The 18,417-nt window shown below is 30.2% G+C and overlaps 1 protein-coding gene and 2 pseudogenes across 1 annotated transcript; 2 read left to right on the top strand and 1 right to left on the bottom strand.

Annotated features, from left to right (window-relative positions):
* Window positions 1-3: 3 nt before the first annotated feature.
* LOC110656469 (protein EARLY RESPONSIVE TO DEHYDRATION 15) lies at window positions 4-821 on the bottom strand. The gene is made up of 2 exons (XM_021813294.2): window positions 451-821; window positions 4-356 (listed from the first exon to the last, which is right to left on the bottom strand). The coding sequence occupies exons 1-2, from the start codon at window positions 692-694 to the stop codon at window positions 187-189; spliced, it is 414 nt and encodes a 137-aa protein (XP_021668986.2). The 5' UTR covers window positions 695-821; the 3' UTR covers window positions 4-186.
* A 1,327-nt stretch (window positions 822-2,148) lies between these two features.
* LOC131182180 (cation/H(+) antiporter 15-like) lies at window positions 2,149-4,089 on the top strand (annotated as a pseudogene).
* A 1,355-nt stretch (window positions 4,090-5,444) lies between these two features.
* Window positions 5,445-8,177, top strand: LOC131169167 (cation/H(+) antiporter 15-like; annotated as a pseudogene).
* Window positions 8,178-18,417: the final 10,240 nt, after the last annotated feature.

Below are 18,417 nucleotides of genomic sequence, written 5' to 3'. Positions count from 1 at the left end.
TAATTTTTTTTATATGAAAATTTTCCTTTTATTATGAAATAGAGTAGAAGTTAAAAGCTTACAGGATGATACACAGAGCATGAAATACAGAAAACAAACGAGTAAATGGAAGTCAGGGTCTTATGTACAGTACAACTACAAAAGCAACCCATCTCGATCATCCTCAAACTCGTTGAATCACGTTATCTACCTCGGTTGCTGAATCAACCGTGGACTCATTTTCACAGTCACAATCTTGGGTGCCTTCTCCGCATGCCTCGGTGCCTGAACAAGCTGAGCTCGACCCACTTGCCATTTCATCACCCCAAATGATACCAAATCCCTGCTATGCTCATTCTCCTCCTCCTCCTCCTCCTCTGATGCAAGAAAGAACGAGTAACAAAGTTAGATCAGCTAATCAGAAATGATTCAAAAGAGCAAAAAAAAACTTTTAACAAGAAATGAAATTACGTTTGTGGGTACAAGTATCATCGCCGGCGTCGAAGAAGAGAGAGTCGAGGTCGCAAATATCGTTGATGACAGGGTCAAATTGGGGATCGTGGAAGCATTCTTGGAGCCAGTAGTCGCGGAACCAAGGGGAGGAGTGGACGAGGCTCCACCACTGGTCAGAGAAGTCCTCAACTGCGCGATACGCCAGAGGGACGAACAATGGAGCATTGGGATTCAGTGATGATCTGTGAGAGATTACATCCATTATTGCCACTTTTAAACAAGAAGCAAGCAAGAAAAATCTGATCTTGAAGAGAGAGAGACAGAGAGAGAGAGAGAGATGGGCGAGTCCTTGAAAAAGCTGAGCCGATAAAGAAAACAGGATAAGGAAGAAGCACCCACTGCTTTCTCTAATAAATAGTGAGGGACGTTGAAAATGACCTTGCACTCGGATATTATTACGGAAATGACACCCACTAAATAAAAATGAAAAATTTAATAATAGAATTTGAAAAAATTATATTAAATTAAAATAAAAAGGTAAATAATTAGCTTCCATTACATAAAAAATTAATTTAGATTTCGCTTATTTTATAAAAAATATTTTATCTTAGTATTTAGGGTGTTTAAAAAATTTAATTAATAGAAAATATTTGTTATAAAAAAATTAAATTATTTTTATAGAAAATAATTTTATTTAAAAAAATTATTTTTTTTTTTATTTTTTTAAATTTTAATAATCTCATTAAAATATTAATATATATTAAATAAATACGTATCATTAATTTAATATTAAAAAAATATTTAAAATATTTTTTATAAAATATTTTTTATATATAAATTATTTTTTATGAAATAAACAAAATATTAACATTCATTTTGTACTAATTATGAAATTCTTATTTAAGAATGTTATAAAAAAATTTAAATACATTAATTATAAATTATAATTTTTTTAAATTAAATTTAATATATTTTAATAATAAAACTCAATAATATTTTTTTAAAATAATAAATAATAATATCTAATTAAAATACATGTATTTTTAAAATTTATTTGACATTAATTATTGTTAAAAAAATTATATTTATGAGATATTATTAAAAATTAAATTCTAACTTATTTTAATTATGCAAAAAATATTTTTAATAATTTAAATTAATTTTAAATTCGATCATTTTCATTAAAAATATAGAATCATATTATAAAATTTCACTTTTGATCTAATTTAGTTAATTTTAATAACTAAAATTTTTAAATATTTAAAAATTAATCTTTTTTTTGTAATTTCAAATTAAATTAAATTAATTTCGATTTTAAATCCGCTCTCAAATTTTGGTGACAGTGGTTTTGTCTGTTACGTGAATAGATAACACGTCATTGCTCTCATCCTTAATTCTGACTCGTCTTCTAGTTCATCGTGCTGTCACGTGCCCCTGTTTGTTTGGTGTAACGTTATCAAAATTTTCATTTCTTTATAATACAGTGGGTACAATGGATACCCACAACAAAACAAAAACAGGCAATTCTTTGTAAAAAAAAACAAAAGAAAACCTTCTAATTTATTTGAAAAATCACTTTAGGCTCATTTATGATAAACAGTATCTATGGAAGTCTTAATAATTCATATATTTATGTTATAAAAATATAATAATCTTGATTAATTAATAGAAGAGGTGAAATGGGCTATAAAAATAATGCCAAGTTGTTGCTCGTAATTCATTAAATTGCCATTAATATTCTTTCTGAATTCATTGTTTTGGTAGCAGGAACAGTTTTCTTTCTTTCTTTCTTTTTTCATTTGCAGGATTCTTGAAACATTGTTGGTTCTGCAATAATGAATGTTTCACAATATAAATTTATTGTGAATTTAAGCGCAGGATGTTTTGATTACATCAGTGCTTCTTCTGATGGCACATGGAATGTAAAACATGGAGGAACTATTCTTGAACATCCCTTTTTTCGTTTTCAACTTCAATTAATTTCAATGGTCATTATTGCTCATTTCTTTCTTGTTCCTCAAAGCGTTTTGTTTCCCCAGGATAACCTCTGACTCCCTGGTAAGAAAAAATCAGCCATTGGAATTTGAATTCGAAATCTCATACCTGCAAAAACGATAATCACTTTTTTGTTCTCTTTTCATTTCTTTCCGGGAATTCACAATTATCTGCAGATGTACTGATTGAAATAATATATATATTTTTTCAATTTATGTCTACCAGGCGGGTATGCTGTTGGGACCAATATTAATGGAACGATTCTTTCCTGGAGCATAAGAACTATTTTTTCCTCCACCACCCAATCAAGTAATGGCTTCAATGGTAAAGATTGGATATGTTATTATGTTCACATTCCTGGCAGCAGTGAGGATGGACATAAGCTTGGTGAAAAGATCAGGGGCCAGAATTATCTTACTGGGGTTTCTTGTATTTGCACTTCCCTACACGTCAAGAACTCTAAGGGTAAAGTTTGATCGCAGTGTGATAAATGCACAGAAGAGTGCAAGGCTGAATAATGCAAATCTTTATTTCTATGCATTCACGACAAGCGAATTCATTGACATAAGTGCTCTTCTAGTACAGCATAAGATCACTAATTCTCGGCTGGGACACCTTGCTTTGGCAACAACTTTGGTTAGCGACTTGACAAGACCAAACACATATATACACCTTCAATAAGGGTTGGGGTTCAGAGCTATGTGTATCTGTTTATTTTCTGGCATCCACAGTTCTAGTTGCACAAAGATTGATATTGTGGTTCATTAGAGCAACTCCACAAGGGAAACCCATAAATCATAGCAGCAGTATTGATTTCTTCAAGTGTGGGTGATTCTCTGGGTCTTAATTATATATTGGGTCCTTTAACTTTAGGTTTGGTAGTCCCTGCAGGTTCTCCATTAGCCACAAACCTTATATCAAAGCTTGACCCTATCGTCTCGGGCTTGCTTATTCCACTCCTCTGTACATACTGTGCTTCCAAAGTTAATTTGTGGGCATTTCTCGCCCATTTTAATGAAGCTCTCAACTTTCAAATGGCCTTCATTGGCTATGCAATTAAGTTGGTAGCAACTGCTGCCTTGATATTCTTTATCAAGATTGATGGCTCCTACTCAATAATCTCTTTACTATTAATTATAGATATAAAATTTTGAATCGATTTTATATAATGGGAAATTTTAACTTACTGTTCTCTCTCTTTATGAGCATAAAAGATATGAGTACTGGGGTTTTCTTAATATTTTTGTTGTCATCATTTGCACCAACACAAATCATAAAGCTCTATGATCCAAGCAAGCATTACAAAGGCTATAAGAAGAAATGCATCCAATATGCTACTTATGAAGCACCAATGAATAAATTGGTCTGTGCACATAAGCAAGAAGAAGCAATGGCTGCAACCAAGTTGTTAGGATTTTCCAATCCAACAAAACAGAGTCCATTGGCAATTTATGGATTTGCTTGGAAGAACTTCTTGGAAATGACACCCCTTATATGATCAACCACAAATTAGGCCAAAGAAGATCCATTTCTCAGGCTTCTCGCTCGCAACCCATAATCGATGTTCTCGATTATTTCATGGTAGGAAACAAATTATTTCATGATAAACTAGGTCCAGTTAAGTTTATAAGGATTTGGGATACTATAAATAAGTCTATTTGAACCAATGAGCTTTTGAAGTTAACAATTAATAGTTACCATTAGCTAGTTACTAACACTTGCTTGGTTATCTTGCCCTTATTTCGGCAATATTAAATAGTGTAGGACCAATTCAAATAATTTAAAATCTTAGTAGATTATGGACTCTAAATTTATATTTTGTGGGGCTCAATAGCACATTAAAACTAAAAAATGTTCAAGGATTTTGTTTAATAGTTGGAACAGCCGAAGACGCTCTGGTTACCAGGGATCTCACTCCCAACCCATCATCAATATTAGCCAGTATTTCAAGACAGAGTGCAACAAACTGAATCTGAAACAATATGACGCCTGTCTCAGTGGACTGAGTTGCCAGAATCTTAGCAGGTGCAACAATTCCAAAAACCAAGTCACAGCAGTATCTTAAATTAAAACCTTTTCAATTAAGAAGTAGCATGGAAGGTGTGCGACACCTCCTTAAGCCACCAAGCAACTGTACTCAGTAAGTCATTGAAAAACATCAGCATGTTGTTGCTGAATTTTGGTGATCATTCAAATGGATCCTCAAATTGTTCCAATTTTTGTTTCCCATTTATCATCGTCAAGAAATGATTTCCAGAGATTGGCAGAAGTTCGAATCCTTTTGCCAGGTTTGGAATTCTGGCCTGGAAAGAATTATTTGATAAAGTAAATTAAACTTTTATTTCATTAAAAATTATACAACAGACCAGCCAACTAGCTCTTAATACACAAGAGTACATGTTAAAATACCCCTACAGTACCCTCCCTTAGATAATATTTTTTATTAAAAAAAAACTGCTTTTCAAAGAGATCTTCAGGACAAATTTATCCGGTCATGATTTGATTTGAAATTGAATTTGGATTGATTCAATTCAAAACTAAAATTAGATTAAAATTGACTGATTTATTCGATTTAATTCCCTGCTAAAATCAGTTTTTTCTTAAAAAGAAAAATTTTAACCATTAGATTTGACAACAATGGGACTAAACCAAACAAAAAATTAAATCGAGGGAGATCCTGTAGTTCAATTTCAGTTCATCTAACTTTAAACCGAAGCCAACTCTGACTAGACCGATAGCCACCTGTATCCATAAGAGAGAAAGGGAGAGAATACACATTGGAAAACCATTAAATAAATTTCCTACAAACAAAAGAATATTGAAAAAACATAACAGCCTTAGCTTGAAAGTCAATCACCCAAAATATCAGGTTTGCCCCTCTCTCTTTCTCTCTGCAGGTATCACAATTTGTAGATTGTTGTTTTCATTCTTTAGTTCAAGAAAGGGGAAAGATATGGGTTAAAACTAGTAATTGTTCTTCATTTTGACCCTTTTTTTTTTCCTCATTCCTCTAAGCAATGGCCATGGCAAAAAGCACTACAGATATGATAAGCAAAATTATGGTGTGCAAAAGCACGAGGTATATCATATCCTACAGCATATGGCAAAGTCGTTATGTCCTAACCCCTGGAATTCTTCTCAAAGCACAGCTTGTGGTTATTTCCTTAGCCTCAAAATTCATAGATTTTTGGCTCTACCATCTTGGACAAACCAGCCTAGTTTCCCAGATCATGGTATGGTTCAATTCTATCTATTCCAGCCCTTTTAATAGCTTTACATATATCTAGACATTAACTTAAAATGTTCTTTTTTTTTTTTAAATTGATTGGATTCTGGAGTTTTAAACTCGTAACTTTACTATCTTGGAGATGACTCGAGTATTTTGTGAAAACTAACCATTGATGATCATGCAGGCAGGTATTTTATTAGGGCCATCGCTACTAGGGCCAAAGAAGGAACTAGTACGAGTCTTGTTTTCTCAAGAAAGCCGAATGACACTAGCAAAATTGGCATCATTTGGCAACATGTTCTACCATTTCCTGAATGCAGTGCAGACAGACCCTCAAATGGTGTTAAGGCCAGGACGGGTGGCAATGTTCATGGCTATAAGTGTCTTCTCCATTACAATGGTTCTCAGCTTCTTTATGGCTATCGTCATGAAGAGGAATTTCGACATGGACACCAAACTCTATAGCTCCCTTTCATTAATAGGCATGAGTCAAGCCTTTACAGGTCTTTCTGTCGTTTATTACCTCGTAAATGAGCTAAAGCCCCAGAACACAGACGTTGGTCGGCTAACCCTTGCTACGGCAGTAGTCACCGATCTGTTGAACATTATCATGATAACAATTTCGTCTGTCACCGGAGAAAAGATGATCAGTCGCCAAATAATAATGGTATGGGCCTTTATAACAACTTTCGCAATAGTTATTCTTGTTCTGTTCGTCTTCAGGCCAATTATATTAGGGATGATAAGAAATACGCCAGCAGGTAAACCTGTGGATCAGAAGTATATCTTTATCATTATCATTCTAACTCTTGTACTTGGATTTGTGAGCAAGGCTATAGGCCAGCATTACATTTTCGGGCTGCACTTCTTGGTTTGATTGTGCCTGATGGACCTCCCTTAGGGGCAGCTTTGGTGGCAAGACTAGACACTTTCATCTTGGGGTTTCTCTGCCCAACATACCTCGCCATCAGTGGTCTGCAAACCAATATCTATGAAAGAAATCCTCGGGAAATATGGATTGTTGGGATCCTCGTTCTCTTTGGTATCGCAGTTAAAACTACAACAGTAATGATGACAGCAAAGCTTATGAATTTGCCCACAAAAGAGGCTTTCTTGCTTGCCATGGTTCTGAATTCCAAGGGCATCGTGGAACTCACAATCTACAACTTCTGGAAGGAGAACAAGGTCTCATCAAAGATATTATTATGATTATTATTATTTCATGTCCTTTTTCATACAGAATAAGTATGGTGAAATTAACCTAATTAATCTTAATTTGCTGATAACTTCAGATTTTAGAAGGGGAAGAGTTCACTATGTGCGTAATGTCGGTTATATTAACAACAGCAATTATAACTCCATTGATGAGATACCTCTATGATCCTTCCAAGCGATACCAATCATTTAGGAGAAACACCATCCAGCATTCCAAACAAGACACTTGATTTTCGATTGCTAGTCTGCATCCACAAACCTGAGAATGTCCCAACCGTTGTAAAACTTTTAGAAATATCCCACGCCTCCACGGAGAGCCCTGTAGAGGTCATCTCTTTTGTCCTTGTCGAGCTCGTTGGTCGATGCACTCCCATCCTAATATCCAACGACTACCATGGATCCCAACACAATCAGACATCCACTGCAGCTAGGATTGCTAATGCCTTAAGGCAGTATGAGCAAAACAATCAAGGTTGCACCAATGTTCATTCATTCACTTCAATCTCCCTGTTCCAAACAATGCATGATGTCATTTTTCGAGTGGCGATAGACAGGAGAGCCACAATCGTGATCATGCCATTCCACAAGCAATGGGCTATCGATGGTGGTATCGAGTCTTCGAATGCTTCTATCCGAGGATTGAACAAAAGGGTCCTGGAAAAGGCTTATTGTTCTGTTGGAGTCCTCGTAGACCGATGAATTCTAAAAGGATCGGCGAATGTGATGACTAGTCAATCCAAATTCAATGTTGCTATCATTTACCTCAGCGGTCCAGACGATGCAAAGGCACTAGAATATGCAGCTAGAATGGCAAAGCATGAACATGTGATCTTGACAGTCATTCGATTCCTTCTCTTTGGAAAAGAAAACAGTGTAGAGAGACAGTGATCTAATCTACCAGTATAAGCAAGCTAACATGGGAAATGATCGATTTATATGTCTTGAAGAGGTGGTGAGAGATGGGGTGGGGCTATCTCAATGCATAGGAAAGATAGTGAATTACTTTGATCTAATTTTAGTAGGAAGGTATCATTGGCAGTCTAATTCATTGTTTGAGGGACTTGAAGACTGGAGCGAGTGCCTTGAGTTAGGGGTCATCGGTGACATGCTTGCTTCACCGGACTTCAAGATTACTGCCTCGGTGTTAGTGGTGCAACAAAAAAAACTAATAGCGGTTAAAAGGAAGAAACACCAGTGTTGTTGTCCCAATGAATGTTTTGACGAAGTAAAAATTAAACTTGTTTTTCTTATTTTTTATTTTACTGCATTACTTGTTATTATTAATAATGAGTCAAACACCAGCTAGATAATAGGAGTTTTTAGTTAGAACTGATCAGAAATAACAGGAGGTATTATCGCCACTTCCTCCTAGTTTGTAGTTCTTTTTTTTTCAATTTACTGATATATAAATGGTGTGCTATCTGCATTAAAAGATATCACCACAAAAAGAGTTTAAAAGAGAAATCTATATTGTTCCCTTATTATCTCTACTATTTTGTTGTTAACATTTGGTATCAGAGCCTCTTCGATCAAGGCCTGAAACATGTCTCACCTTGAGATTGAGAGAGCAAGGAGAGAAAGAGAGCAGAAAGAAAGAGAGGATGCTTCCAGCGATACTTCAAACAGAGAAAGCTTGTCGAGTCAAGAGAAGGAGGGCTCGGTTACGCTAAAATATCCCATGTTGACAAAGAGCAATTATGCAGCATGGGCTATTAAAATGGAAGTGTTTATGATGGCTCAAGGTGTATGGGAGCCAATCGAGTCTGAAGGTCTAGTTGATAAACGAAGAGACAAGATGGCATTGGCGGCTATCTATCAAGGTATAGGTGAAGATACCTTACTGCAACTAGGGGCCAAGAAGACTGCCAAGGAAGCGTGGAATACTCTGAAGGTTATGAACCAAGGTGCAGAGAAGGTGAAGGAGGTTAGAGCTCAAACTTTATGGAGAGAATTCGAGGCACTGAGGATGGGTGATTCAGAAACTGTAGAAGATTTTTCTGGAAAACTCACCATCATTGTCAATAAACTAAGAAGCCTTGGTGAACCAGTTGAAGATGAAAAGGTGATCAAGAAGATGTTGCGTTCTACTTCCTCAAAATTTCTGCAGATAGTTTCAGCCATAGAGGAATTTAGTGATCTAAAAACCAAATCGGTAGAGGAGGTAATTGGATCACTAAAGGCTCATGAAGAACGTTTGCTCGGTTGTGGAGGCAGTTCAGCTGAAACGGTCCTTCTCACAAGAGCTGAATGGAAGGCCGAGAGGAGGGCGACACTTCCATAAAAGCTCGAAATAGCAAGTGGAAAGGGGGCAGAGGTCGAGGCGGCGCGCCGCGGTAGAGGAAGAAGCAACAGCGATTTCCGGAAAAGCGGTGATGATGAGTCAAAGCCGCAAAAGAAAGATAAGAGCAAGATCAAGTGTTATAGCTGTGGCCAAATGGGACATTATGCCTCAGAATGTCCCACGAAAGAAAGAGATGAAAAGGCCAATTTAACACAAGAAGACGAAGGACCATCCTTGCTGCTGCTGGAAACGTGTGTGCCAGAATTGTTACCAGCAGAGGAGTCTGAGATAATTATCTTTGCAAGAAAATACCAATGAATCGAAACAAAAGAAAGTAATTGGTATTTGGATTACGTGCAAGTAGCCACATGTCGTGAAAAACGCTTTGTAGAATTGGACCTTACCATTACGTAAAGTGAGATTTGGTGATGGGTCCATGGCTAGCATTTGTGGACAAGGTTCAATCTTGTTTGATGCAAAAATCGAACACACAACTCTCTGAGAATGTTTATTATATTCCAAGGCTTCAAAGTAACATTATAAGTCTTGGACAGCTTGATGAAGCAGGAAACTCAATTGTGATTGGCAGTGGACACCTGAAGTTGTATGACAGGAGGAGCAGGCTAGTGGTGGATGTTGTGAGAGGAGCAAATCGGCTTTACATTGCAAACTTAAAGCTTGCTACACCAATAAATTTGCTTGCAAAATTAGACAATGAATCTTGGGCATGGCACGCTAGATTCGGTCATCTTAATTTTGATTCATTGAGAAAGCTCAGTAGAAAAGGCATGGTAAAAGGACTGCCCAGTATTGATCAAGCAAATAAGCTATGCGATGGGTGTCTTGTGGGGAAACAGCACAGAACTTCATTCCCGAAACAAACAGAATTCAGAGCAAGCAGACCCCTGGAGCTTGTTCACAGTGATTTGTGTGGTCCAATATCACCAACAACATGTGGAGGTAATAATTATTTCATGTTATTGGTGGATGATTTTTCCCGATTTATGTGGGTATATATGTTGAAAAGCAAGGATGAGGCTCTAGCTAATTTCAAGAAATTCAAGATATTCGTTGAAACTGAATCTGATAAAAAGCTAAGAGCAATCAGAACCGATCGGGGAGGAGAGTTTACTTCCACAGCGTTCAAATTATTTTGTGAAGAACAGGGAGTTAAACGATTTCTTACTGCTCCATACTCACCGCAGCAAAATGGTGTAGTGGAGCGTAGAAATCAAACCGTCGTAGAGATGGCGAGATGTATGTTAAAAAGCATGGAGGTCCCGTCGAAATTCTGGGCAGAAGCAGTAAAGACGGCAGTTTACATCTTGAACAGAGCTCCTACGCAAAGTGTTTCTGAAGCAACTCCCTATCAAGCCTGGTTCGGTAAGATTCCAAATATACATCATTTGCGTGTGTTTGGGTGTGTAGCACACGTAAAAGATGTAACTCCCAATCTTACTAAATTAGCTGATAGAAGCAATCAAGCGATAATGATTGGTTATGAAATTGGGTCTAAAGCTTACAGGTTATTTGATCCAATTCGAAACAAAATAATTGTGAGTCGTGATGTAGCTTTCGAAGAGGGAAGAAAATGGCAGTGGAATGATGATTCAGGTGAGAGAATCAAGGAAGCCGGAGAATTTACTGTAAATTTCAAACAAGCAGTAAATCCTCATCCAGAGACTCCTTCTGAAATTGGAACTCCGATCTCCTCATCCAGTACGCAATCTCAAAGCTCGAGCACTAGTTCCAGCTCAAGTGAACCACGAAATCTGAGATCTCTTCAAGAGATTTACGACAATACTCGAGAAATAGAAGAAGCCAGCTTATGTTTTCTTTCTTTGGAGGAACCCACCTCTTTTGAAGAGGCCTCTAAGAATGAAAATTGGAGAAGAGCAATGGAACAGGAGATTACTTCAATACAGGAAAATGGTACATGGGAACTTACTGAATTACCAAAGGGTCACAAGCCAATCGGTTTGAAATGGGTGTACAGATTGAAAAAGACCCAGATGGCAAGATTTTGAAGCACAAAGCCAGATTAGTGGCAAAGGGCTATGTGCAGAAACAAGGCATAGACTACAACGAAGTGTTTGCACCAGTCGCAAGATTGGAAACTATAAGGGTCTTATTGGCAATTGCGGCACAAAAGGATTGGGAGGTTCATCATATGGACGTGAAAACAGCGTTCTTAAATGGTGAATTGGAAGAAGATGTTTATGTCACACAACCAATTGGATTTGAAGACAAGAGAAATCCATATAAAGTTTTAAAACTACATAAAGCTTTATATGGGTTAAGGCAAGCACCCAGAGCGTGGAATTCGAAGCTTGGTGGATGCTTGAAGGCACTCGGCTTTAAACAATGTCCACATGAACATGCTCTCTATAAAAGGAAAGATGAAGGAAAACTTATGATAGTTGGTGTCTATGTAGATGATCTTATCTTAACAGGAGAAAATCAAGATGTCATCGAAAACTTCAAATCAGAAATGCAGAAGTTTGATATGACTGATCTTGGTTTGTTGAGTTTTTATCTTGGTATTGAGGTTAAGCAAACTACAACCTCAATTTCCATTTGTCAAACAGGTTATGCCAAGAAGATTTTGGAGAAAATGGGAGTAGGGGAGTGCAATCCATGTAAGCTTCCTATGGAGCCAAGAACAAAGCTGAGTAAAGTTGTTGATGGTGAAGCATTGGTTGATGCAACCTTGTGCAGAGCTTAATTGGAAGTCTTAGATATCTGGTTAATACACGACCAGATATCACTTTTTCTGTCGGTGTTTTAAGCAGGTTTATGGAGAAGCCTACAACAACCCACATGGCAGCAGTAAAGCAAGTTCTTCGGTACATCAAAGGTACCTTGAACAGTGGTTGTGTCTACTCAAAGAAGCAACCAGATATGAGTCTTGTTGGCTCTTGTGTGGTGACCTTCTTTGGTGATATTGACGACCAGGAAGAGCACTCTTTGGAATTTTGTTTTTCTTGGCAGTGATCCGAGAACTTGGGTCTCGCAAAACAAAGAGTTGTAGCGCTTTTCGTCATGCGAAATTTGAATATATCATTTGCAACCAGTACTTGTCAAGGGATTTGGCTAAGTAAAGTGATTAGTGCAGTTGAAGATACAGAAGTAAGAGCAACTCTTAAAGTGGACAACAAGTCAGCCATAGCCCTTGCTAAAAATCCAGTATATCATGATAGGAGTAAGCACATCGACACTCGCTATCATTTTATTAAATGATTGTGTGCGGTGGAAACATTGAGTTAGTGTATGTGAATACTGAAATTCAATTGGCTGACATGTTAACAAAACCTTTGGGAAGACAACGGTTTGAAGAGCTTCGAGAGAAGTTAGGAATGAAGACAATTGGTCAGAAAGAATGAACAAGTTTAAGGGGAGTGAATGACGAAGTAAAAATTAAACTTGTTTTTCTTATTTTTTATTTTACTGCATTACTTGTTATTATTAATAATGAGTCAAACACCAGCTAGATAATAGGAGTTTTTAGTTAGAACTGATCAGAAATAACAGGAGGTATTATCGCCACTTCCTCCTAGTTTGTAGTTCTTTTTTTTTCAATTTACTGATATATAAATGGTATGCTATCTACATTAAAAGATATCACCACAAAAAGAGTTTAAAAGAGAAATCTGTATTGTTCCCTTATTATCTCTACTATTTTGTTGTTAACATGTTTCCATGCATGAAGAGGATGAAGAGTCTCTTATTTTGATTTTATGGGTTGGATACAAATTCCTTGGGGTCAATTTTATTAGAAAAATATTGTAGATTTTGTAAAATAAAATCTCCTTAATTATTTTTCACGTTACTCTATTAGGTAAATTATTAAGTGAATTTAATATATATCAAAGAAATTATTAAGTGCACTCGATGCGTATACACCATATCTCACGGTGGGAAAAGGTATGGTGCAGTGGCTAAACAAGAACTTTCACTCTCTATTCTTTATTAAAAAAAAATAGAAATGTTTTTATAAGAAAAATTTTTTATTAATTACAGCGCATGAGGTGTAAAACATGTGTACGTGGCCGTAGTACGATATACATGAATGATCCAAGGACACTCCCATCCAGATATACAGCGATGCTTTGATTGAAAATCAGAATTAAAATTAAATTATTTAATTTAAAATTAAAATTAAATCAAAATTAATTTATATTATATATAAATATATAAAAAAATAATTAGATCATATTGTTCTTTATTTTTAAAATTTATTATAATTATATATTTATTATTTAAATTAATTTAAAATTTTTAATTTTAGAGTTAATAGAAATTTAAAATTTTTAATTTTAGAGTTAATAGAAATTTAAAATTTTTAATCTTATTTATTATTAATTTTAATTAAATATAAAATTTTATAAGAAATAATTAATTAAAATAAGAAATTAATAAATAAAAAAATAATTTGATGGTATTACAATATAGATAAAATACTTTATTAATATCTAATTTTTAAAATTTATATTTACAATTTGTTATTTATTACATATATTTAAAAATATTTTACTAGTTGAAAATTATTTTTTAAGTTAATATCCATCTAAGTTTTTTTATTGCAATGAAACGATATATTAATAATTATAAAATCATGAATATTAATTAAAATTAAATATTTTAATGACTATAATTTATAAAAAAAATAAAAATAATATAAATTATTGAAAGATTATTATTAATTTTAAAATTTATTAAATCAACAACTTAAAAAGAATTTTATTTAATTTTAATAAAAAATAATACTACCAAAAAATAATTAAAGACAATTAAATTTAAATCTAATTAATTTATTTCTATGTATATCTATATTACTATAAGTATGATTTCTTGAAAATTGTTATTATAGAGTTAGCATTATACCATTTATAAAATATTATCACTTACATTAATAATAATAATAATAATAATAATAATAATAATAATAATAATAATAATAATAATTAACTATATTTATATTTATATTATTACTTTATTAATATTTTTATATTTTTATTCTTTTTAGTATTAAAAATAGTAGTGTTTATGATTCTTATTATTTTATAAAAAAAAAAAATTAATAAGAATTGAAATAAAAAAATATATGGTGTGTATAGCCAATCATATTGAATACCAAATAAAAAATAATTAAAGCCGAAATCAATTTTGTAAAAATATTTTTTTTTAGAAACATAATGTAAATTTAATATAATTAAAATTTAAACACAGATCATTTATAATAATAAACTATTTGCATTACAATATATATATAAAAGTATGAATAAGGATCAACTTTAGGAGCTAATAAAAATATTCTTATAAATATTAAGAATATAAATTTACATTTTTTCTTTGATAAATTTTTTTATAAATATTTTATTATAATTTTTAATTTAGAATTAGAAACCTAAGTGTTATATATATATATATATATATATATATATATATATATATATATATATATATATATATATTCATTTTTACAAATAATTTTTTTTCACATTAATTTAGATATGTAATTTTAATAGGCAAGTTAAATTTATTTTAAATTATAAAAAAAAAGTAAAGTAATAGAATTTAAATGAATTAAATTTAATGAGCTAATTTGTATTTATTATTAATTAATTTTAATTTTTAAACTATATGCATTATAATTTTTATACAATTACAAATAAAGATTAACTTTTTAAACTAATAAAAATATATTCTTATAAATATTAAGAATATAAATTTACATTTTTTCTTTTATAAATGTTATTTCATAAAAATTTTGTTATGATTTTTAATTTAAAATTAAAAACCTAAAATATATATATAAAAATAAAATTCATATCCATTTTTACAAATAAATTTCTTTCACATTAATTTAGATATGCAAGTTAACGTTATTTCAAATTATAAAAAAAATTGAAATAAAATATATGCAAATTAATTTTTAAAAAAATAAAGTAATAGAATTTAAATAAATTAAATTCAATGAGCTAATTTGCATTTATTATTAATTTATTATAATTTTTAAACATTTTCGCCTATTTATATTTTTAAAATTTATTATTATATTATTTTATTATATTACATTTAAATTTATAATTAAATTAATAATATATGTTGATAATATAATAGATAACTTTCTTAAAAATATAATTGAATAAAAAAATAATTTTTAAATTAATAAATGTTTTTTATTTATATAATTAGTTAAAATGACATTAAAGTTAATATTTAATTTAAATAATTAAATATAATATTTATAATTTTATAACAATATTATATAATATATAAAAAAAATTAAGCCAATAATATTTATAATAAGTGTAATAATATGCAATATACATTTTTTAAATGATAAAGGTTTTATAATATCTTAACAATAACATTTATGAGATTATATCATCTTTCAATTAGGTTTTCCTTTGAGGGTTGATTTTTTTCAGTTTGAGTATGGAGTTAAAGTTTAGTAGGCCTTTTATACGTAGTGGGCTTTGGACCATGGAAATTTATTGCTGATATTTCTTATTAAAAAGGAAAAAAAAAAAAAATTGAAGCCTCTTACAGAAAGAGACATCGCTGGGCCAGTTTATGAGCGTTGCCAGCCACCATACTCCATGGCTAAAGATGCTTCTTGTTTCTTCTTCCTTTATGTGGTCTCATGGTGGGTGCAGGTTTGAAGGCAGAGGAGAAGTTGACGAACTAGCCTTCAAACTCAAACTCATCTGTCAATACGAAGGAAGCACTAGCAGTGGCCATCAAATTTGCATTTCAATTTCAAGTTGATGTTTTAGTAAATAATAAATTTTAATTTACAAAATTAAAATATTCATATTTTCTTATCATATTTATATTATTTTATTTATAATATTTTAATCACTAAAATAATATATATTAGAAATTCTATTTCATGTATTTTATTTATAATATTTCAATTGATTAAAGTAATTTAACTTTTTATAGTATATTTAAAATAAAGATTTAGGTAAAAAAAATATACTTGACTTTATCTTATTGTAATAATAATTTTAAAATTAATAATTTTTTTAAATATATATTTTTTACTTTTATAAATAATAAAAATAATAAACAGTGTTATTGTAAATCCAGATATTCTCCCCTTCCCACTTTTTAAATATAAGGAGATTTATGCCAATTATCAATTTTAGTAAAAAATTTTAATTATATCAATTTAATAGTAAACATTTCCTGATGTTTAATTTTAATAGCAAATTTAATTAAAAACAATTAACTCATTAATTATTAAAAATAATTAAAATTTTTACATTTGTTATCAATTTTAACTACTGCTTTTATTTTTATTAATATATTCAATAATTTTAATATTTTTATTAATTTTAACAAATTTTTTTATGATAAAAAATAATAAATAAATAATATATTTAATATTTTTATCTGAATTTTTAATTTTTTTCCTCTTTCTTTCTACTTGTATTTTTAATTTACATCTTTTCTATCATTTTATTTCAAATTTAAACTAATAAATATAATTATAATTTTCAAAATGATAGATAAATTAGTTAAAATAATATTTTATATTAATTTGAGAATAATTGTTAAAATTGATAGAAAAATAAAAAATTCACTAATATTGATAACGCTTGCAAATATTTGAATTATTTTTGACAATTAAGTAATTCAATTAGGCTAATTGTCAGAATTAAAATTAATGTCAAAATTTAATATTTAATTGATAAAATTAAAAGGTTTGACTAAAATTAAAAAAATATATAAAGGTTTTGATTTTTTTAATCTTTTGCCATTAAATAATAATATAACATTTATATAAATAAATGAAAAATTAAAATTAATAAGCATTTAAATTTGATATTATGATTTTTTATTATATTTTAATATAAAATTAAAATTTTATTTTATTTTAAGCAATTAATTGTCCAAGTAAAGATAAATAATTTTTATGAATAGTATTTTTATAAAATTTTTAATATATTTATAGATTATAATATTTTAATATTAATATAAAAAATAAAATTAATTTGAAAATAGGACTAATTAATTAAAAAATTATAAGCACCTTTTAAATTTTATTTAAATTTTAGTTGATTTTATTAAAATTATGAAATTATTGTTGGTTTAATTCTACTTACTTAAATTAGTTTAGTTTTATTTTATTTACCTAAATTAGTCATAATTTCATTAAAGTGTACAGTACAAATTATTTTTTAATTTATTATATTAAATAATAATTTGAGAATATAAAATTATTTATTTTTATTCTTATTGAAAATGAAATAAATAAAATTTGTTTATATATAAAAATAAATTTTAAATTTAATTAAAGTTATATTTTTATCAATATAAAAAATTAAAAAGGTGCTATAAATATATGATCAATAATGTGATTTATCTATTTAAATTCGATTAAAAATTTAAATTTTTTATTTTTAATATTTAGTTAATGGTAAATTTATATATATATACTTTTAATCTTATTAAAATAAATTAAATAATTTTTAATAAATTAATAATACTTATAATATTATAATTATATGATTTCTATATTACGAATTATAATATATTTTTTAGTAAAGTAGAATTATTATTGAAATAATATTAAAATTTTAACTTTTATTAATTATAGTAATAGTAAAAAATAAAATTATTAGGTATTTAATGACAAATATTTTATCTTTAAAAGATAAAAACTCCTTACAAATGACTTATATAGCTCTTATATTTATTACTCAAAGTATGCTAAGTTCTTTGTCAACAATTTCATCTCTTTATGCATGTAACTATTAGGAAGAATTGTATCTTTTTACTCGGTCATATCTTTTGGCCAATAAACATAACTTTTTATATGAATGCAACTTTTTGTATGATTTTAATACAATTGAAAAATTATTACAAAATAATTCATATTTTTTAGGTCCTTTCAAATATCTAAAAAACCCTTGAATTTTTTTCTCAATATTCAATATTAGGATATGATTGCTAGTATATCTTAATAATTTATATACTGCAAAAGTAATATCAGATTTAGTGCAATGCATAACATATATTAACTTACTAATAGTACTAATATACTCAATTTGAGCAATTACTTCACTACAATTTTTAGTTAATTTGTAATAAATATTATATAAAGTATTTACTTCCCTCAAAGAGTAAAACTATATTGTATTTCTATTGGATAATTTAAGCAGGTCCCTTCAAGATAATAGCCGAAATAAAATTATAGATAATAATTTTAAAATTTTCTCTATAATGAATTAAAGAATAATAATATTGATTA

Source organism: Hevea brasiliensis, chromosome 8, assembly GCF_030052815.1.
Source record: "Hevea brasiliensis isolate MT/VB/25A 57/8 chromosome 8, ASM3005281v1, whole genome shotgun sequence".
Lineage (NCBI taxonomy): Eukaryota > Viridiplantae > Streptophyta > Magnoliopsida > Malpighiales > Euphorbiaceae > Hevea > Hevea brasiliensis.
Note: the sequence above shows the minus strand (reverse complement) of the source record. Positions and strands in the feature narration are given on the sequence as shown.

Bases quoted from the DNA above. Each gene is read 5' to 3' on its own strand.
- LOC110656469 (XM_021813294.2), bottom strand. From the start codon at position 694: ATGGATGTAATCTCTCACAGATCATCACTGAATCCCAATGCTCCATTG. The intron at 357-450 runs GTAATTTCATTT...TTCTTGCATCAG, and splicing joins TGATACTTGTACCCACAAAC to AGGAGGAGGAGGAGGAGGAG.